General features: G+C 33.4%; 3 protein-coding genes across 10 annotated transcripts; 2 read left to right on the plus strand and 1 right to left on the minus strand.

Annotated features, from left to right (window-relative positions):
* Positions 1-1,876: 1,876 nt before the first annotated feature.
* LOC146918524 (golgin Putative 1) lies at positions 1,877-11,054 on the plus strand. Its single transcript, XM_085720155.1, has 21 exons — positions 1,877-2,220; positions 3,663-3,743; positions 4,186-4,235; positions 4,313-4,936; positions 5,029-5,091; positions 5,237-5,314; positions 5,416-5,619; positions 6,797-6,853; positions 6,950-7,024; positions 7,104-7,175; positions 7,791-7,853; positions 7,969-8,067; positions 8,867-8,944; positions 9,052-9,120; positions 9,271-9,318; positions 9,399-9,494; positions 9,573-9,649; positions 9,946-9,991; positions 10,076-10,174; positions 10,271-10,315; positions 10,441-11,054. Exons 1-21 carry the CDS (start codon positions 2,193-2,195, stop codon positions 10,528-10,530), a joined length of 2,142 nt encoding a protein of 713 aa, XP_085576281.1. The 5' UTR covers positions 1,877-2,192; the 3' UTR covers positions 10,531-11,054.
* A 1,159-nt stretch (positions 11,055-12,213) lies between these two features.
* LOC146918525 (uncharacterized) lies at positions 12,214-15,144 on the minus strand. Its single transcript, XM_085720156.1, has 3 exons — positions 15,010-15,144; positions 14,166-14,367; positions 12,214-12,817 (listed from the first exon to the last, which is right to left on the minus strand). Exons 2-3 carry the CDS (start codon positions 14,346-14,348, stop codon positions 12,557-12,559), a joined length of 444 nt encoding a protein of 147 aa, XP_085576282.1. The 5' UTR covers positions 14,349-14,367; positions 15,010-15,144; the 3' UTR covers positions 12,214-12,556.
* Positions 15,145-15,781: 637 nt separating this feature from the next.
* LOC146918526 (WAT1-related protein At1g09380-like) lies at positions 15,782-21,413 on the plus strand. Of its 8 annotated transcripts, none has more exons than XR_015016244.1 (8): positions 15,782-15,891; positions 16,371-16,648; positions 16,743-16,932; positions 17,166-18,386; positions 18,714-18,984; positions 20,234-20,332; positions 20,422-20,665; positions 20,961-21,413. XR_015016244.1 is itself a non-coding variant. In XM_085720157.1 (7 exons), exons 5-7 carry the CDS (start codon positions 18,944-18,946, stop codon positions 21,006-21,008), a joined length of 333 nt encoding a protein of 110 aa, XP_085576283.1. In that variant the 5' UTR covers positions 15,782-15,891; positions 16,371-16,628; positions 16,743-16,932; positions 17,166-18,386; positions 18,714-18,943; the 3' UTR covers positions 21,009-21,413. The 8 variants fall into 8 exon arrangements, 3 of the variants coding, with proteins under 3 accessions (XP_085576283.1, XP_085576285.1, XP_085576284.1); XR_015016243.1 differs by having other exon boundaries at positions 16,371-16,628; XR_015016242.1 differs by having other exon boundaries at positions 16,371-16,628; positions 18,714-18,955.
* The last annotated feature ends 925 nt before the right edge of the window (positions 21,414-22,338 follow it).

Genomic DNA, 22,338 nt, shown 5'->3' on the forward strand with positions numbered 1-22,338 from the left:
CATTTTCAAACTCCCTTAAAGCAATAATGCCACCGCTGTTTTCATCGGAATTGTATAGCTCTTGAAAGTATTGTTGTATCTTGCCGTAGCTGGATGAAAGCCTTCCCATTGATGAGAACCTCACAGCAGGTGACTTAAAGGACTTTCCCGGATCAAAAAACAAATATAGAGACCTTCATTTTTGGATAAGAATTCCTCGTTTTCTGTGGATTGGAAAAAAAACTATTTCTAGTCGAGTGCAAGAGACGTATGCAAATATGTTGAGAATATGCTCCACACCACCATTTGGCATTGAAAACTTTTGACAATTAAACCATGAGTTACCAATCACAGCAAACACATCTTCATTTAGGGTTAACTTGAACATATTCATAGCCTCAAGAAAAAAATTGCCATGACAATCACAGTGCTCGCTTATTGTCACAAGTTGAAACAAAGTGTAAAAAGTGTGATCAGACTTTGGCAATGTGGGAAAACAACCTGAGCATTTGGGCCTTCTTAGCATAAAGTGTCCAAATAAATTATATTTGAGGTTTTGACCTCACAAGTTTTTCTCGTTTTAACGATAGTTAGTCGTCCAATTTCAATATATTTAGGTCTTTTGAAGCTCAAACAAGTGTGGATTTCCTTGTTTGAATTTTTTTATTTAAAACATGAAAAGTTTTGAAGAAGTTTTTTTTACCTCGTGGTTCTTAAATATCAATCTCGTTCAAATTTATCTCTTTAAATGGGGATAAACTAATTATTTTATAGATTTATTCATTGCAATTAGTGAATTGCAATGAAACTTAAAAACCATAATGAATATTAATTTTTTTACCAAAAACTAATTACTGATTTTTTAACTTTGTTTATAAAAAATCTTTTTTAGAGGTTTGTCAATGATTTTTTAACTTTGTTTATAAAAAAAATCTTTTTTAGATCTTCAAGGACTAATTAGTTCTTGTATAATTGCAATTGCAAACATTTTTATCCATATGATGTCTATAAAATTATAAAATTTTACTGAGTTGATATCTAAAATGTGACATGTTCATTTATCGTATCATATTAAAGCCTTCAAGTACATACATAAACAAATAAATGACCAACATATAGACTTTGTGATTCCGGCTCAAACTCCCCTATAAACTCAAAATCCCCTATTATAAGTTCTAATGTTATAAAATTTTGCAGTAAGTTGTTGATTTTCAATGGCTAAAATATGGTATTGGTCCCTGCAAAATAGGCCAGTTTTGGTTTTAGTCCCTGCAATTTTTTTATAGTTTTTGGTCCCTGCAAAAATAGGCCAGTTTTGGTTTTAGTCCCTGCAAAAAAAAAAATTATAGTTTTTGATCTCTGCAAAAAAAAAAAATTTGGAAATAGTCCCTAACCCCAATTATGTGATGATTTGTCGTTTTTGTGCATATGTGGCATATGTGCTTACTTAATAAAAAGAATATTATTTTTTATAATTTATATAACAATAATTATTTTTTAATTAAAAAATAATAATAAAACAGATACAATAATTATTTTTTAATTTATAAAAGTGACAAATCATCACATAACTGGGGTCAATGACTATTTCCAAAAACAAAAATTTTTGCAGGGACCAAAAATTATAAAAAAAAATTGCAGGGACTAAAACCAAAACTGACCTATTTTTGCAGGGACCAAAAACTATAAAAAAAAATTGCAGGGACTAAAACCAAAACTGACCTATTTTGCAGGGACCAATACCATATTTTAGCCATTTTCAATTTACAATTTAAATAGTATCCACTAAAAAAACATTTTTTTTGTTTTTTTTTTTTAAAAAAAAAAGTGCATTTAATTTTTATTTTTGCCAACGACAGAAGACATGATACCTGAAAATCGCGTTTGCGTAAAGATTAATTCATTTCTGGAAAGTTAACAATAATTCGGTGGTTGAATCCTGAAAACACAATAGAAGCAATTTAGACAAATAATCGATTCCAGAAATAATCACTTCTTAAAAATCACACTCTTTTGTTTTCATTTCATTATTTTATTATTATTTTCTTCTTCTCGCGATTGAACGTGATTAATTCAGAGCAGAAAGAGAAATAGAATAGTGGCACAGTGTTATGTTGTTTGATTTGATTCAACAAAAGCGACGTCGTTTTAGAATGGAAGCTCTGAACCGTTTCTTCATATAAAAAAACGAATCTGATTCCTTTTTTGTTACAATGGCGTCATGGCTCAAAGTTGCTGAAGGTAACGTAACGTAACGTAACGGATCTCGTTTCTCTTTCATTCGTTTATTCAATTCGTAAATTTCAATTTTGATTCGGTTAATTTTGAAGATTGTTTAGTGTTTCGGTTTAGTAGTTGTTAATTTTGATCTTAATGCTTGAGCTTGATTCATTGTTAAATTGTTGATTAGTGCTTAATGCAGTGTAAATGATGATTAATGCTTAATTTCAATCTTGATTCAATTATTTCTTTTTTGATTTGGTTAATTTAATAGCTTATGGTGTTTAGATTCTGTAGTTGTTAATTTTTGATTGCAATGCTTGAGCTTGATTGATTGTTAAATTGTTGATTAATGATCAATGTAGTGTAAATTGATGCTTAATTTCAATCTTAGTTAGATTTGGTTAATTTTAATAGCTTTTAGTGTTTTAGTTTAGTAGTTGATGTAGCATGGAATGTTGTTTGTTTATTTTGATCTTAATGCTTAATTAATTTTTAAATGGTTGGTTAATGCTTAATGTAATGTAAACAATGCTTATTTCAATCATAATTTGATTTTTAGCAACAGTTTGTAATTCTGTTATATTGGAAAGTAGGGAATGAAACGAATCATTGTAATGGTAAAGGTGAATTTTTAATTTTTTTTATTTAAAACTCGGTATCCAGCCCAATGACCAACTAGTCTGAGGGTTCCTCGCACCATCCACTTGCGGGGGGGGGGGGGGGGGGGGGTAGCCCACCGAAACTGCCACGAGGGGTAATCAGACGTGAGCCCTTGAGAGCACACTCTAAGGTCCCAAACCAACACCATTAGGCCAACCCAAGTGACTTGCTCTCTCGTGGAAATAGACTTTCTGTAGTTAAAATATTATTTAGTTACTATGGTTAGTTAATTAGAACAGTGTTGGATGAAAGATCAAACGACTTGTATTTCAAGTTTCTTATAAATCTGATTTTGTTGAGCTTAAAATCTGATCAGTCCGATTTTGGTCCAATGATTTTGACTCACTGTCGGGAAAATAAATGGTATTGCGACTACTAGTGATCAATCTAGAGGTGTTGTTAATCAAGGATCGCAGATAATAGTGGTTTATTCAAATTCTGCTATGCTACAACACTATGGCGACTCTATAGCTGCAATATGACAACATTTTATACTAAATTGTGCACTGTAGAATAATAATGGTTTGTCCAAATTTTGCTACGCTATGGTGCTGTAGGCTCTATTTGACAACAATGTCTGGATTCCAATCTCATGCATACTTCATTAATTACTAGTCTAAGGAGCATGTATTAATTTAAAGTGTGCATTTTGTTTCTCTCTTTTATTGTTTTTTGTCTAGTAGAAAGGGAGGGGGAATTGTTTCACTGTATGGTGTGCAATGATGCTCTGGATGGTTCTTTCTCCTCCTGTTGTTGCTTTCCGACTCTGACATGTTCTTTTTGTGGCCCTGATTGATCAGATTTATTTGAAGTTGTTGATCGAAGGGCAAAGCTGGTTGCTAATGAAACAGGAGAAGAACAATCTGATTCCAAATCTCCAGGTTTAGATTTTATTTTTATTTTTTTGTATTTTTCTTGCCCCCTTTGTTTAGCAATCAATTCGTAGTCAATACTTAATCTGGAATTAGATCTGGGTTCATTGCTGTATAGCTGTGCTGCCAATATAATTGAAAGATTAAACTCTTGAAGTTAAAACGACTGGTGATTTTTATGTTTCTTCTGTTCTAGGTCTTGATTAGTATTGATTGTCCTTAAACCCGTAGATTGGGAATTACATAGTTAGAGAGAAAATAGGGGTAACACCTACTTTCAAAAAGATGGTAGAGTCTCACCTTTGGCATGTGTAGACAAAACCCGTAGATGTTCTAGTAAGGAGGGCTGGGAGATAACAGAAGGAATTATGTTTTTCAGATATAAGTTATGCATATTCTCCTAGTATTACTAGTGCTTACATTTGTTCTATTGCTACTTTTTTGTAATTAGCTTCAAATGGGCAAGGATCTCAAGGCAAGAGAAAGAAATCAAAACCTAAGGTATTGCCACTGAATTTCTATCCTCAGATAATGTCACATCCAACTATAATTAAATGTGTCTTCTTGAATTTTGACAGGCTCAAAAGGGACAGTCCGAGTCATCAACTATAATTAGTGATACTACTAAGGAGAAAAGTGAATCTCCAGCAGCAACATTGGATGTAAGTGTAACAACTCCAAGCTACAAAGTTGATCCTGTAGCCAAAAATGATGGGAGTGATTCCATTTCTACAAATCAATCAAAGGAGCAGCAACCGACTGATGCCGTATCACCTGTATTAGGAACTTCATTGTCAACAAAGCTAGCTAGCGATACTGTTAAACACGACACAGGTGATGTGGAAGTCTTAGTAAATGATACTGATGTTGATGTTACCACTACCTCTCCAAATAATGAGCCTGTCAAAGAGAAGGCTTCAGATATTAATGAAGTGGATCCTTCTCCTTCTCCCAAAGGAATTAAAGACCCCAACCATGAACCCACCAGTACTGACCAAATTACCAAGGCTGTAGATTTGGAATCCAATCAAAATATGGATCAAGAAAAAACTGAATCTGTGGCTGATGATGTAGCTCCTAGTACTAGTGATACAATACTTAAAGATTCTGATATAAAAGCTGAACCTATTGTGAATCGAAAGAGCCAAGAGGATCATAAAACCGACATCTCCCCCAAAAAACTACAGGAACAACTTGAAGAGGTAAAACTTATTATGGAGAAATTTATTCATCATTACTTAATATAACATCTTTAAAAAAAATTCTTCTGACTAATTTTTTAGTTGGTACATAGGCTCAAGGATTGCTCAAAACAACTAGATCTACTGGTCAGTCTAAAGAGGCAAGGCTAGCTCGGGTAAGAATGATGTTTAAACTGCCATTTCTGTTAGCTAAGACCTCTTCAAATGGGAAAAGCTGTAGATTAGTTCTGGAATGTCAAAATGAGTTTCTTCCTAATTGCTTCCAATAGATGCCTGATGATATTTTCTAATGTTGCTCAGGTTTGTGCTGGACTGTCATCTCGCCTTCAAGAATACAAATCCGAAAATGCACAGTTAGAGGAACTTCTTACTGCAGAGGTGAAATGCTGTTGCTGTTGCTTGTTTTAGTGACTAGGCTGTCTTGTTACGTGCTTGAAATAAAATAACAATACTTCCTGTAACTAATTCTAAACTTGCAGAGAGAGCTGAGTAAATCATATGAGGCTAGCATAAAACAGCTACAAAGGGATTTGTCTGAAAGTAAAAAGGAAGTTACAAGAGTTGAGTCAAATATGGCCGACGCCTTGGCAGCAAAAAATGCTGAAATTGAGGCAGTTCTAAGTTCTGTGGAAGCAATTAAGAGGCAAGCTGCATTGTCAGAAGGAAGTCTAGCATCCATGCAGGTTCTTAGTTAATTTATTGAAGTGTGTCTTGCAATATTTTGTTTTCTCTGTGTAACTACTGTATCCACCAGAACTAAATTTTGTAGCATATGATTTACTCTTGTGAAAGTTTTTTCTTTCTTTATTAAACATATTGAGTTGCATGAGTATTGTTGTCCTACTTTTTTATACATAATCTTGGCTAGTTGACATATTGTTTGAAATTTGAATAATCCCTTCTCCAAGTCGACCTTTGAATATTAAGATTTTTATTGGACTACCAAGAGTTTTGGTCTATGAATGATATGGGTTGATGCTTGCTAAAATAAATATGAATATTCATCTATTCATTTTTTTAGCAAAAGAATAGTTATGCAGAGGCATCATATTAGAGCAAGACATCTTGACTATGTTTACACGCCTAACAATCATTTGCAACATACCTACATATTAGGAAAATATAATGAAGAGGAATGCAAAAAACGGGTGTTTGTGTGTGGGGTGGGGGGTGGGGCGTCAAAAAACCCAACATATGAGAAAGCAAATGAGGCAAACCAGTTATTAGGCATCCCTGTCCTATTATTGAAGCAGTCAGATCAAATAAAAACAGGTAAAGAATCGCACCAACAATATCCGAAATGGATAAACCATGAGACACTTGTTTTATCAACACAAGTGTCACCTTCTCAATAAATGTGGGTGACTTGAAATTCAATTGCCTAGTGATATGAAGGCAATTTCTCCATTTATTTCGTAAGGGCCAAGGAACCAAATTTGGAGAAGACAAAGATTGAACAACCAACATAGAGTCAGTCACCAATTCAATTTGTTTCCATTATCCATAAGATAACTGCCACTAATTTCTTCAGAACATCATGCAACCAGCTTCATGCACATGTTATAGCTATGGGCTTCATTTATCCATTTGCAAATGTGTCTGTTGTGTATGGTGTCTGTTAATGTTTACACATTTAGCAGACTTTGGGGAACCTTTATACTCGACGAAATGGGAAAATATTGGACTATTATAGCGTGTTGGATCCAGTATCATGGGAATCTACATATTTCAGTTTTCTTCATCAATTTCTTTTTAGACATATAGGATTTGTTGTTATACCATAGTCCACAGCTTCGTTTTATATGTTCTGTTTTATTTATAATTTTTAAGGCATGAGTAACACTGGTTATATCTTATCAGGCAAACATGGAGTCTATGATGAGAAATCGGGAACTAACAGAGACAAGGATGATGCAGGTAATCAGGTTCTCCGATGCATGTAAGATTCCCATAATTTTTTATGTCCCATTCATATGTATAGTTGTTGGCATCATAAAACTGTTGCTCTTGCAGGCTCTAAGAGAGGAGCTAGCATCTGTTGAGCGAAGAGCAGAAGAGGAGCGCGCTGCACATAATGCTACCAAATTGGTCCGTGACTTGTATTGTTTAGTTCTTGTGTTTATGCATTTGACATTGCTTTTTAATGATTATGTGATTTGTAGAGCAGGCTTCTATGGAAAGAGAAGTGGAATTGGAGCATAGAGCAGTTGAGTCATCTACTGCCCTTGCAAGGATACAGGTGACATCATCACTTACTGCTGTTAAACTTTTAAATGGAATGCTATTACAAATTATATTAAAAGCGTAACCGATAACATAATAGCAAATATAATTACTGAGAAAACTCATAATTGGATTTTAAGCATAGTTGGAAATTTATCCATGAGAAAATATTTGAAAATATCACTTTGTGTAGTTAGGATGGTAGTACCCAAGCCCTGCACAGTTTTCCGGCTGCAAGGGGCTGGTCATATCACTATTTGGCATCCTTGTTTATACCAAAAGTGTTTTAGAAGGAAATGGGGGAAGTTCTGAGTATAAATTATTATCAATGCTACTACACAAGTCTGACAACATTCCCTCAAGCTTTTTCTAAAGTTTGTCAACTGGCATCATTGTACAGGCATCGGTGATGCTATTTGAGTCTTGCTGTTTTAAATTTTAAACAAACTAGTAACTTGGTTGTTGTAGTTGATCTGTTTTAAAAAATATTAATGAACAATAGTAACAAATTCACCAGCATAAATCATGTACGGCTGTGTTGGTCCCCCCTTTGAAGCTATTTTGATCGTAGATTTGTTAGACATCAATGTTGAACATACACATTGATTTTTTTAGTTTCTTCTTTTTTCAGAGAATAGCAGATGAAAGGACAGCAAAGGCCACAGAACTTGAGCAGAAGGTGGCACTTCTGGAGGTACTTTGTAAAGAAGTGAAATTGTTTCTTTTTTAATATGAAGGCTGTTTATTAGTATTTCTATTTGAAATATGGATCTACTGAAATGTTTAATGACAACCTCGGTTATTATCAGGTTGAGTGCTCATCTTTAAATCAAGAATTGCAAGATATGGAATCCCGTTTGCGACGGGAACAAAAAAAATCACCAGAAGAAGCAAATCAAGTAATTCAGGTATAGACTCAAATTTCTGAGAAGTAGGCTTTTTTTAATCTTCATCAAGCCTCAAATTTTACATCTTCAAAGATTTTTTTACAAGTATGAATTTAAAGAGTTGATACTCTTTTGATTGATTGTCAAAACAAAATTGATATGTCGTGTATATGAAAATAGAGGATATATTCGCTTTTGTTTTTCTTCCAAAAAGTGTCATTGTTTAGATTATGAGGACAAACCAAGTGGAAATTGGTATTGGGGAAGATGAATACTAGTGTATAATTACATTATGTTTTTTTCTGGGATTGAATTGATTACTGGGTTTTTTATTTATGAATTGAATCTTTTTGATCATTTTAAAATTCATGTATAATGTATTTGCTCCACTTAGTGATCGAACATTATGGCATAATTTCATCCATGTAGCGGACCCCACTTAGTGGGATAAGGCTTGGTTATTGTTGTGTTGTATAATATAACTGCTCATGTTTTTAGTTATGTTACTTTTATTTGAAGAATTTATATTTTATTGATCATGTGTCTTACGATTCAGAAAATGATACAATACATGATTCGAAAAATAGGTCATCCGTTACATGATATGTATCCCGGTTTGATAAACATGCTTCCGTTACATCAAATATTATTCAGAAATTACAATCTTCCACAGCTTGTCCAGCTCCAACTAGTCAAAGGCTTGTTGGGCTATTGGCGTGTATCATAAGTATTCAAACTTTTGAAGTAGCAATCAAAATAATATTAGTGATAAACTATTCATCCGTATGGAATCATAACCTTGCAAGTTTGGTATATTTAGATACAAGCATGGCAGGAAGAAGTGGAGCGTGCTCGTCAGGGTCAGAGGGAAGCTGAAAACAAATTATCTTCCTTGGAGGTATTTTTTTAATATTTCCTTATGTTTATTGAAGATAATGATCCTCTGTCTTATAAATCATGGTTTGATTCATATTATTCATTACATGTTTGGTTTCAACATTTCAGGCTGAACTACAAAAATTGAGAGTTGAAATGGCTGCCATGAAGAGGGATGCTGAGCATTATTCACGTCAGGTAATAATGTTGATGTTTCTTTGTAAATATTCATGATTATAGATGGTTTTAACATTATTTTGTACTGAGTAAAACTCCTACAAGTTTATGAGTCGAGTCCATAAAGATCCCAAATTTACAATACTTGTGCTGAACATCATCTTGTAACAGGAGCATACGGAGTTAGAGAAACGCTATCGGGAACTAACTGATCTTTTGGTAATTTCTGGCATGGTTAAATTTCAGGCAACTGTTTGTGATGTCAAATTTTTAATAGATTTGTGTTATTTTCACTGCAGTACTACAAACAAACACAATTAGAAACCATGGTCAGCGAAAAAGCTGCTACAGAGTTTCAATTGGAGAAGGAAATTAAGCGTCTTAAAGAAGCACAGGTATGTGTTTAAGGTCCTGTAGCCTCTTGATTATTAATTTGACTTGGCCTTTCTTGACGCCGTTTTCATGTTGAACAGGCAGAGACTGAAAGAAGTAGAGTTTCTCGTCGAGCATCGTCATCTTGGGAAGATGAGACTGATATAAAAGCCCTGGAGTATGTTTTCACTTATTATTATGTTGGCATTTATCTTGTTACTCTGTAATGCATTTGATCAAAATAATCATAAACTTAGCGTCAATGGTCATGTTCTCTGCCGGTAGAGAAAGAAGTTCCTTCACACCCATTAAAATGAATTAATTTTTTATTTGCTTATGATATCTTTGTTAAACCACTTAATTACTTTGTTGGGCTTCTTCTATATGCTAGTCTTTTCTCTCTAAAATGTTACTCCATTTTTTGTTTTTGGTTGAAGACTTCAAAAATTAATCTTATGAAATAACTAATTGCAGGCCTCTTCCTTTGCATCACCGTCACTTGGCTGGTGCAAGTATTCAGGTATGACATCCATCACATTTTATGTCATTTTCATTCTCAAATCGAACACTATTTTTAACCATGTATTTGGCATGCTTTATGCAGTTGCAGAAAGCAGTTAAACTGCTAGATTCAGGGGCAGTCAGAGCCACGAGATTTCTCTGGCGTTATCCAACAGCTCGAGTTTTTCTATTTTTATATCTGGTGAGATAAGTTAACTTAGCTGTTTAAATTTTGTAATAGCCGACATGAACCACCTTTGAAGGATTTGAGTTTGCTAATCTTGAGATATTGCAACAGATCTTTGTGCATCTCTTCTTGATGTATCTCTTGCATCGCCTTCAGGTAAAGATGCTTATTTAGTTTCTATATAAGATGTTTTACACATGATGTTAACCCTTTTCCAGCAGATAGTTTTTTGAATCAAATTTCGTTGACTCTGGGTATATTTTCGATCTTCTATTATGTAGGTACAAGCGGACAGTATGGCTGATAGAGAAGTTGCAGAATCTATGGGACTTTCTATGGGACTTTCAAACCATAGTTTACGACATTTTTGACTACATATTTTCAAGTGTACATTTTTAAAAGCACAGCTGGTTTGGGTGCCTTGACAACAGTTCAGCAAAATACTCATACTACAAACCAAAAGTGGAACTGACAAGCATCTAACCTCTCTAGGCGAATGTCAGAGAAACTGCTGCAGATTGAACCTGGGAAAATTAGAGTTCGTTGTACTGAATGATGAATATATGGATTGAAGCATCTCTTTCTCAGGTAGACATTCCCTGGAATCGGATTGTTTAAATATGTTTGTTCTGTCCTTTTTTTATTCTTCTGCTAAAGTTTGTATTTTGAGGAGGAAGTAACAATGTTGTAGATACAAATTTCTTTGGTTATATCATTATTTTGTTATTTACAACACTTGAAAAAAGAAACAGTTGCACTTTCTAGATAACTTGTTTAGCCTGAGAATCTGAATGTTGCTCTTTATGAGATATATATGAGAATATCAAAACTTGGCAAATGTAATAAACTTCTATTTTATTGTGCTCTATAATAATATCTGTCATACCTGTTCTTCCATTTCGTTCTTCAAATAGTGGGTATGTAACATTTGTATGAACATTAAAGAGAGCATGAGAAATTTTTTTTTTGAGTTAATTTTGTAAAATTGTATAAGAATGGCGAGAATTTAAAAATAAAAAAAATAAAAAAGTGTAGTGTAGGTATGATTGGCCTTGACTGAAACATGAATCACTCTTCTCTTAAACTACTAATTTCACTGCAAGAATAATGTAATTTTACCAAGAATAATGACTAAATTAACGCATAAGGATAAATGAATATTTAATTCAAACTAAGTAAACTTACTTTGCTTGATTTCATTTTTCATGTTTAAAGTGTTTTTTGTTAATAAAGCTTAATATGAAAAAGAAACGACCCATAAATTTCAAGCAACTGTAGCTATCATATTTTATACAATGCTTTAGACAAAAGTCGCATTTGTTTAATATACACTCAAATTATAAATAGATGAATGGAGATATATTGGTATAAATCATGTTTACACCAAGATTCAATAAGAATTCATTATTTTTCTAACAAAGAAAAAGAATTCATTATTCTTGAAGCTGTTAAACGGATTCAACCAATGGGTTTCGTGAACGTTATTTTTGAGGTTGAATACAAGACCGCTGTTGATTCTATTCAATCATCCAGACTTGATGTGACTGAATTTTGCAGCATCTTTAGAACCATGAAACACTTGCTTTAAAATCAAACTTTGTGGTAAAATTTATTAGAAGACACGCAAATATGGTTCTTCATCCTTTTAGAATAAGCAAAGTCTTGTAAGCTTTACAATTCCTCTTCCACGACAGAATCAGAAACCAGTTCAACTCTTTCGGCATGTCCTACTCAAATCAAACGCATGTCCAGGCTTACTACAATTTGTAGCTTCGGGAAATTCACGGCAGAAAAGCGTCAAGATTTGGATTCCAAATGAATTCTTAATTTGCTAATAACATGTTTGGATCTGAGTTGAGCAAGCTTTTCTTTCATTCCAAAGCTATATGACTGATAATATGGAATCTATGATTTCAGACTCAAGTAGACGTGCGTTACAACTGCAAAAAAACCTAAGTTTTCAAACAGTCAATTTCTTTGGCTGGTTTAGCAGCAGGTAAGCACCAGTTCACAGTAACATACATTAGAAGGCCTCTTCAAAAAAAAAAAAAACATACATTAGAAGGCAATATATTCATTAGTGGCACTTGTCTCATCTGTTTACAACAACTGTTTCTTTTGAGATATCAACTTATGCCACCAGGTGATCGGATTAGCTCAAGTACTCAACTGTTCAAAGCCGTACATTTGTGAATCAATCATTTTACCAAACTACAAAGATAAAGAAATTATCTAAAATCAAGAGACATCATGCAGTTTACTAAACATCTTCAAGGTCACTGATTATGTCTGATTGTTATGTAAAACTATCAATAAGCACATGTTTGGCACCTATGATGCACAACGATTTTATCCTCTCCTAATGGAAACAAACAAAACAGTGAATACAACCATATTTTAGTTCACTTTATTTTCTTCTTCATTCACTTCATATTCATCATCATCTCCGTCTGTATCACTATCCTCGCCATCATCTTTATTTATTACAGAGAATCTGTTTGGCTCAAATCTACCTTCATCTCCCATGAACTCAAGCCCAATCTTTGTGTCGCGCTGCTTAACCAGTAGCCAACGCAGTAGTTTGTCCTCCTTGTTTAGGTAATGCAGCTCTTTGTTGATTTCGGGTGTAGCCATCATGCTCACTTGCATCATTTGGCCCTACATTCATTAAAAATAGAAAACAACAACACGTAACTTAACAATTGCATAATTTCCATTCGAAGTTCCAGAAGAACGTGCAACTCTTTTTGTTTCACCAAAGACAGACTCTTAAACTAAGAAATATGCAAGTTTGCTGAAACTTCATCAGCAGCATGTGTAAAACAGCGCATTCAATAAACACGTTCAATAAACACTTGAATTTTAGAACTTTCAATAGGTTGTTATTTGTATTCATGTTATTGAGTCACATTGACTATAATAGTCTGTTGTAATCATAGATCGTGGAAAATAGCGGTATGTTCAAACTCCACTAGGCAACAGTGCTATAGCGTTTTTATAGTCACTATTTGACAACATTTTGTACTAAATATCGTATCACAGAACAATAGTGATTCGTTCAAATTCCAATACCACTATAGCTGCTATTTAACAATACTGAGAATAGTAATATCCACATGGGGCATTTAGAAGAGGTTGATTAGAGTCTTTTAGATTTATAACATGGCATAAGTACTTGTTTAGGTAGTGTTTGGAAGAGTTTACATAGTACATACCCATGAATTGATTTCATCCTTAAGATAGTTTATAAAAATAGTTTAGGTAAAGCTTATTCATCGTCCACTTTTTGTCCCCTATCCATGTCAAATTCTATTTTTTTACTTGAAGAACAAATATTGATAACACAAATAGTTTTCCAATGATTATATCCAAATACAAACAATCTATTTAATTTAAACATCCAACAAATCAACTCCTACCCCCAAACCAAGAGTTATGTCATGTGAAACGTCTAATACACTATCAAGTATCAAAAAGCCATTTCGCATCTACCGATGCACAGAGTTTAAAACAGAGGTCAGGGTAACTACTGTGGTCGCTTCACGATCCTTGGTATTGTGATATTGTAGAGAATTTCAATCAAATACGGCTGATGCAACCCCAATCACAATCACGTTGTCGTTTCGGCAACATTAAAAGCATTATGTTGTTCCCTGTAGCACAGTTTCAAACCATTTTTTAAAACCCTGCCTATATGCATCACATTAATTTGGTAATTTTTCTAGCACAGCTCTGTCCATCACATCACCTAGATTATATATAAAAGAAAGAAAAAAATAATAAATCATGCCTGCATTAGGTTGGAGTACCTCTTGTATTCTATTTAATTAAAAAAAAAAATCTTATAAAAATACGATGTTAACCTTGACGCACCTCATTAATATATCAAATAACTTTATATTACTTCAAAGTCTATACAAATTATTTATATGATATAAAGTTTCAATCCAATAGTCAATTTTGTAAAACATGTATCCGGTGAAAATAATGAGTGTGAGACTCTCACCTGATAGAATCTGCCATCACGCTTTTTCACACCATAACCCAACTGAATCGTTCCAAAACTCTTAACCTCAGTGACAACCCCATTTCTTTTACACACATGGTTCCCAATCCTTGAAACTAAACCAATTAGAGCTTCTTTTTTCACATTCGGCTTGAACAAAAGCATGCAATCATAAGGTGGCATTTTTTCTTCTTCCTTCTACCTATCAGCATCATGACATAACAAGTTAACTATGGCCCTGTTTCAGCTTAATTTGCAGCTTATATAGCATATGCGCTTATCATCATTAGCGCTTATGTATAAGTTATTTCTACAACAAAACATAAAATAAAGTTAAATTGTTTTCGTGTAAGTTATAAGCTATTTTCATTACTATCAAGAAGAGCTTGTGAAAATAATCTGACAACAACTTATGAATGTGTCATAAGTTGTGTTCAGAAGTTCTCTCAGACATCATCACAAGTGTTTATGTCAGTGAACAAGCTCAAATAAGCTATGAAGCATGGACACAAACACCGGACACAATACGAACACGTCAACACCGAAAATAATTTGAGAAAATGACATAATTTAATGTAATTACATTCGTCGGAATCATTGAACAAATTGAGAAAAGGTTTGGCGGTGCAACTTGTTGCCCGCTTGCCTTCTATTCAAGTGTAAGTAATGGTTTATATATACTGAATACAAATACGAATCATTGAACAAATTTGAAGCTTATATTACATTTAAATTGGAAAAAAAAATCCATGACGGAAAACAAATATATGCAGATTTCGTTTTCGTGATGGTAAAAAAATTGAAAGCAAAAATGACGGAAGAGAAAGAGAGGATAGCTTCGAACCTGAGGATATCAAAATGAACGATGATGATAACTCCGGCGAGCTCAGTAGACGGAGACACCACGGCGTTGTTGAGTTGATACTATAGTGTTAAACGGTTGCGAAATTCACTTAAAAAAAAAAAACACAAAGTAAAAAATGATGATGATGATTATAATAATAATAAAAAACAATTCTATACGACAGAATTTATTTTAGATTTTGAGGGACGGAGTAAGGAGGAGTCTTAATCGTTTTTTTTCGGATTTTTTGGAAAAAGTTTCGGAGCAATCTTTCAAGTAGCCTGAAAATTAAATTTTTGACTGAGGACAACTAACAATGGTCTAAAACATAAGGATGAGAGTTAGAAAGATTAATATGATTTTTAAACTTGTTATACATGTTACAAACAACTTTAGAATTTGTGCTAATACAGTTCGGACTATATAATTGTAAGGGTTTTTTCCTAAACAAGGGTGTTCGAATTCTATAATCTAAAAGGAAAAAAAACATGGAACGCACCATATTTTTTGGAGAGTTTGTATTATAAAAGTCGAATTGGTGAAAAACTTTTTTTTTCACCCCAAAACAAAGGGGAACTCAATACTGGTTATAAAATCCAAAAATCACATGTGCATCTACTATTTTATACCAGAAAAAACAAGGCCTATATAATTACATTTTTGCCCTCATTTTAGGCACTTTAGGGGCATTGAGGTCATTTCCTTATTGGTGAAATTTCTTTGTGGACACCTCATTTTTTCCATTTATTCTCTCTCTGAAATGAAAACGCGCGTTGTCTACAAAACAAGAATGGTTGAATATCTCTTCTTTTACATAACATTGGAAGCAATCTGCGATTTCTTTCTTTCTCCCTTCTTCTTGAGATTTTCGTTTTCTTCCAGGTAATTTACTCTTCCTCTTTTCAATTGGAAATCATGATCGGTTGGTTTTTTCCTGTTATTTGTTCGATTGGTGTTATGTATGTCTGATTGCATGTCAAAAAGTTTCAGTTTCCAAAAATTCTTAGGGTTTTTTGATGATGAATTTTCTATCATATTTTGTTGATTGCTATGGGTTTGTCTTAGATTGATCAAAGATTGTTTCTTTACATTTGGGTTTTGGAAAAAAAATGGAATTTTGGATGTGGGTCTCTATAAGTTTTGAATATGGATGGAAATTTTGATTATTTATTTATTATATTCCTTTTCTGGGTTTTTCTAATTCTATTGTCTGTTTGCATGTTTGGAATGATTTGATCAATAAGTGAAAGTGGGGTTTGTCATTTTGATGTTTTTACGGTTTTATTTTTGTCTTCAAGGATTGATTGAAATATGTGCCATTTTGTTTGATTTATATTCATCACGTGTTATTTGTTTTGTAGATAAGGTCAAAATTGATTTGAATTTGAATTTGAGTGAGTTGAAAGATAAAAGGGAAGATGATTCTAAACGTGATCAACTTTCCTTGGACGTGAAGAATTTGAATTAAAACGACGGGGTTTCACCAGATGGAAAAGTTGCACAAACATTTACTTTTGCTGAGCTTGCAGTTGCAATAGAGAATTTTAGGGCAGATTGCTTTGTTGGTGAAGGAGGGTTTGGCAAGGTTTATAAGGGTTTACCTCGAGAAAATTAATCAGGTTCGTTAAAAATTGTAATTGTAATGCCACACATTCATGTTCTTTGTAATTGGTTTTATGTGAATTTGCTCATTTTAAGGTTTGTTAGATTGAGTATTTTTATTGTTGGTGTAGGTTGTTGCAATAAAGCAACTTCATCCTAATGGGGTTCAAGGAATCAGGGAATTTGTTGTTGAAGTGATAACACTAAGTTTAGCAGACCACCCAAATCTTGTCAAGTTATTAGGGTTTTGTGCGGAAGGCGAGCAAAGACTATTGGTTTATGAGTACATGCCATTGGGATCATTGGAGAACCATTTGCATGGTATGCTATATTGTTTGTTATCCTAAATTCCTAAGTGCATGTTTTGATTGGTAGCGAATTTAGTTGTGGCATTGTGATTTTCTTTAAACTCCAAAATGTAGCTTTTGCTAAAATCACATTGACATACTGTGATTGTGCCAAAGTCATTGTGAATCCGAACATGCAGAGAATGAATTGGCAGAAGTATTCTTTGTTTTCGAAGCTTAACTTTTTCCTCTACATCATTTTTTCAGATGTTTCGCCTTTACAAAAACCACTGGATTGGAACACAAGATGAATGCTTGTATGAGGCAAAACAGATGAGCTAAACTTTGAAGCCTTTTTGTGACATTTTAACCTGTGTGTTCTGTGCCAATGTGATCTGTATATGGTTTCCAATTACGGATGCTGCCACAGCATTATCTGTAATCACGAATCAAGTAGCAGTTGCAGTGTGACTGTAAATCACATTTGAAACCATGTCGCAGCGCCGCAGCGAGGGCATTGGGTGCAGAAAACTACAGTGGTCACACAATTTATTTTTATATTTTACTTTAGCTTTATATCATAGATTTAGAGAGTATTTTAAAGAATTAGTGATATTTTAAACTGATAGATGGCTGATATGAGATAAAGATTTTAGAGACGAAACAGGAGATACATGAGCCATAAAATAAATAATTGTAGATTAAAATATTTATGCTAATAAAAATTAAGTTGACGCCGCAATGACGACAATACACACCGCAATAGCTGCAATATCGCAAAGGCATCAACCGCAGCCGCGGCTGCATTTTAAAACCATGGTGTCATATTCCAATTAAGTTAAATTTTGATGCAGCCATACAGTTTTTAGATTAGATTATAATTAAGGTGGTTAAATAATCTTTTTCACACTTCTCAATAAACTCTTGAAATAGTATATAGAACTAGCAAGACTAGGAAGATTGATGAGCCATATAATGTCTACATTATAGGAGTATTTAAGAGGTCAAATATATATTTTTCTACATCTGTGAATTTTAAGATATTTATGATAGCCATGTATGGAAATTTGCAGTGTTGTTGGTAGTGGTTTGTATTTTCAACTTTTAGTAGCCAAAATCAATACCTTGGTTTTACTAAGTTTTAAAGGGGCCAAATGGTTGGACTGGTTTTACAAGTAACAAGTGATGCAGGGGATGCAAAATATCTCACTCAATCTGTTTTCATGGTTTTATCCACTGCTGTTGGTGTAGCTTTTAATAGACGTATAGTGTTGTTTGTATTTTGTCTCCATTTAGTTGTTTGATTTTGTTACTCATTGCTGACTAGGGTAATGTCTTGAATCTTCATTGGTTAGCCTTGGATACATCTTGTGCTTGGGATTAGCCTCTATTATTAATATATGCTTTGATTTATTTATGTTGAAAATAAGGACAATACTTAGAGATAAAGATGAATGGATGCAAATAACCGTGTTCAATTTAGAAATGGTAATTTCTTGGATGATCAGTCAAGCAATTAATTGAATATATTTTGGGATAAACCGTGTCAAGAGCTCTGCATATATTTTGCCATGCCTTGGCAGTCATACTAATGTTTATTTTATCTTGACTGATTATATTTTTCATCTTATTGTTTTTTTATTTGATTCATATTCAAAATGCTCTGCCATGCCTTGACACTCATATTAATGTAAAAGTAGACTGTAGATGCATCACTATTTAATAACAATAAGTAGACATTATATAGATTTGATTGTTGATATTCGGAAGAACTGATTATTGTTGAAATTTTGTGTGTGTTGCTATGCGCAAAAGGTATTTGTGCGAGGAGGGTAGAAAGAGGAAGAGCCTCTTGAGATGATTGTGTACAACCAGGGGATGTTCAAGACTGAGCTCTATAACAAATGGCAGGAAAGTGGCACATGCCCTTATGGAGACCACTGTCAATTCGGTCACGACATTGGGGAGCTTCAACCAGTGATCCGCCACACACGCTACAAAACTGAGGTCTGCAAGATGGTCCTTGCTTGTGTTGTGATGGAGTGATGGCCAAGCTGGTGAGAGTTGAACCATATGTTACCTATGGGTAAACGATTGATTGATGTTCATGTTAATGACTTTATAGCAGTTGCATATGAGATGATTATGAGTTTATGTTATGATATGTAATTGGAAGGGTAGATTTGTTGAACTTTCATATATTTTTAGGTAGTGTTATCAAATATAATTGGAAGGGTAAATTTCTTGAACTTTCATATATTTTTAGGTAGTGTTATCAAATAAAGTGTATGTGGCTGCACTATTGTGCTATAGCCGATAGCGTAAAGGAATATGAACAAATCACTGTTGTTTTGCGATACACTATTTAGTACAGATAGAGGAACTATAGCCATGTGGGTTGCGGGATTTGGATAAACCGATAGATTCCTCGATCGACAAACACTATTTTTAGGTTAAAAGGGAGATGAATGAGTTGTATAAATATCAAAGATGATTCTCTTATGGTCCCCTGTAACTAAATTTATTCCAATAGCATAGTTGCCTCTCATATCCTTGGAGTTTGAACTGAAACTTATGTCCATAAAGTTAACTTCATAAATTGTTTGTGGAATGTTTGAAGTCTACTATCTATAAATACTTTTTGGTTTATAATATTCACGGAAGATTGGGTTATTTGGAGATCAAGGATATTATTATTATAGCAGATACTTGCAAGTTGCAACTATGTTAGGAAAGGAAAATGCTAAACCTTATGTGTATTAATAGTAGAGTGTTCCTATGCATGTCACACAAGATGCATCAACAATTATGTAAAGTAGTGCACATATGGTTAATCACACCATTTTATTAAAAAGAGGGGCCTCAATTGTATTGTTAGTAGTGATTTAAAGTTTGGTTTTTGCGATTGGATTGATTTTTCTGTTTTCACTTTTCAGCCAGAAATACTACTTATGTATGGTCATTTCTGAAATACAGTAACAATTGATTATTGTAAACCTTAAATGATAAGAGAAGAGTAAATTCTTAACCTTAACTTTTGGCTTCTCAAGTATTTAGCATTTAGTAATCTTATGCAGATGAATTTGAGTTTTGTTTGTTCTCTCCTATAACCTAAGTTAATCATACATTTAAGAAGTTAGAACTGTTTAATATTCCAAATTTGGTCATACATAGTAATAACCTGAGATCTGACTAATATTCAGAAATTAGTATGTAGGCCTTATTATAAACTTGATGTGATTGAGTTTTTTAGAAACTTGGTGTATCTGCATAATATGGAAGGTACGTAGCATTTTGGATTGTTATACATTTTGAAAAATTTATGTTGACTGTAGGGATATTCTATTATGGTCTTCGAGACAACTTCTACTTATTCCGTTAACTTTCTCAACTTGGTTCCTGTATTGTCATTCTTAACCTCTATCATATTGCAGGTATCTAATCTAATTTAATTCAAGACATTTAATTTATCTACATAAATAAATTAATCTTCCATATATATAAATTTTTGGATGAGTTGCAGAATGGAGAATTTGAGGATTGGAACATGGGGTGGTAGAGCTAAGTGTATAGGAGCAATTATGTGTGTTGGTGGAGCATTAGCAACGAGACTTTACAAGGGGAAGGAATTTTATATTGGTCATCATCATCGTAGTCACCATTTTGCAGAGATTAGTGCTATTGCAGCCCACAAAACTCACATGCTTCGTGGCACTTTCTTTTTGGTTGGAGCCTGCTGTTCTTACACTGCTTGGTTTATTCTTCAAGTATGTCTCCTCCCCCTTTTCATATGTGATATTGTCTCTCTTAATTTTGTTGGCATACGTGAGATTTGTTGAAACTCTGTTATATTTCTAAATTTAATATTTTTCTCACTGCTCTTAGTTTCCTAACATAAATCTTATCAACCTTTGGAGAAAAAAAGAAAAATACTTAACATGGATTTTCATATTTCTTTCAATGGATACTTATTTAAAGATCAACTTACTTCACTTACTTTTCATATTAAACATTATTGGTCATAATATGCTATTAACTTACAACTCTGTCTATTACTATCAGTGGTCCGGCTCTCCGACCAACATTCCAGGAACTTCTGGAAAGGCTTAAAGAACTTCAGAGACGGTGTGCTATTCAGTTCCAAGCAACCAGGTCTGCTGGTGGGATAGAGACTCAGAAAAGAGTCCTAGCTGATCCATTTGAGAATTTTTTCTTTTTGTCACTCGCGGCGGCTGATGTATAAGGATTCTTTTGCACATATCTTACAAACTCATTCCTCATGAGAAGTTGAGTTGGTACAAACAACTTGTCTTGAAGCTCCACAACATTAATCTTGCCAAACTATTGTAGTTATTTTGTGTTACCATAGATCTTAAACTTAACAGTGCTGCTCTTTGCTTGGAGTTTGAATGAGTTTCTTATTATCTTCTTCATTGTAATGTAATTTTATACGGAAAATGTTTGTACCACTTTTAATTGTACAAAAGGTAGAAAAAAAAGGTAAAGAAAACAAAAGAGCTTTCATTTTACTACATAGAACTGACACTTATTAGTTGTTGATTATTGCACCTTTATCCCGATTAATTTTTTAGGATTTTTATTGCTGTGCTGTATTGAAAAATTAATCATGAAGACTTTTTTAAGAGTTATATTATATTAATGTGAATTATGTTTGATATGCTGTTGTAAGAATTAGAACTATAAAGGGGTGTGGTGATCAAAATAAGACATGCTCTTTTTGTACAGCAAAGCTTTATAATACTTTGGTAAATCTTTTAAAAAGGTGCTAGGAATAAAAGGGTTTTCAAGACATGTCTTTCGCAATATCGGAAACTTAAAGTTCAAGCGATTATTCATTTATAATATATAGCTAGGAACTGTGCAGTTTGCTTGCTTTTCTCATTTATGAAGTTTGCATTTTCCCTAAACGATCATTTGTATGCAATACTTCTATTCTGCTCTTTCCCTTCATTTGCTAAAGTGTGAAATATGCAGCTATTTCCCTTGATTTGCTCATTTTTCGTGTATAACATAGTATTTCAAAAACACGATATTCAACCAGTACGAAGGATATCGAGGTCCAGATGATTTCCGAACTGGAAGTTCTTGCTGAAGGAAATTCGGATGATTCAGCGAATAAGGTAAATAAACTAAAGGTCATTCATGTATAGAATTCCTAATATGTTTTATTTGTGTGTCTAAATTCAGGGTACCTAATTTGGAATTTGTTCTCTAATGTGAGTCTAAATTATATCAATTATTTTCTAAGATCTTTACTTATTATAATTTAATCACATTCAATTCATTGCGACTAGGCTAATTATTGCAACTATTTTCTTTACCTCAAAATTGAATATGCACCCAAATGATTCTTTTCCCTAATTACTTATATTTTTCTCATCATTTATTTATGTTCTTACTTTCAGCATGTTATCAATTT

Source organism: Medicago sativa, chromosome 6 (genome assembly GCF_051527215.1).
Source record: "Medicago sativa cultivar Bolivia chromosome 6, Bolivia_mono, whole genome shotgun sequence".
NCBI lineage: Eukaryota > Viridiplantae > Streptophyta > Magnoliopsida > Fabales > Fabaceae > Medicago > Medicago sativa.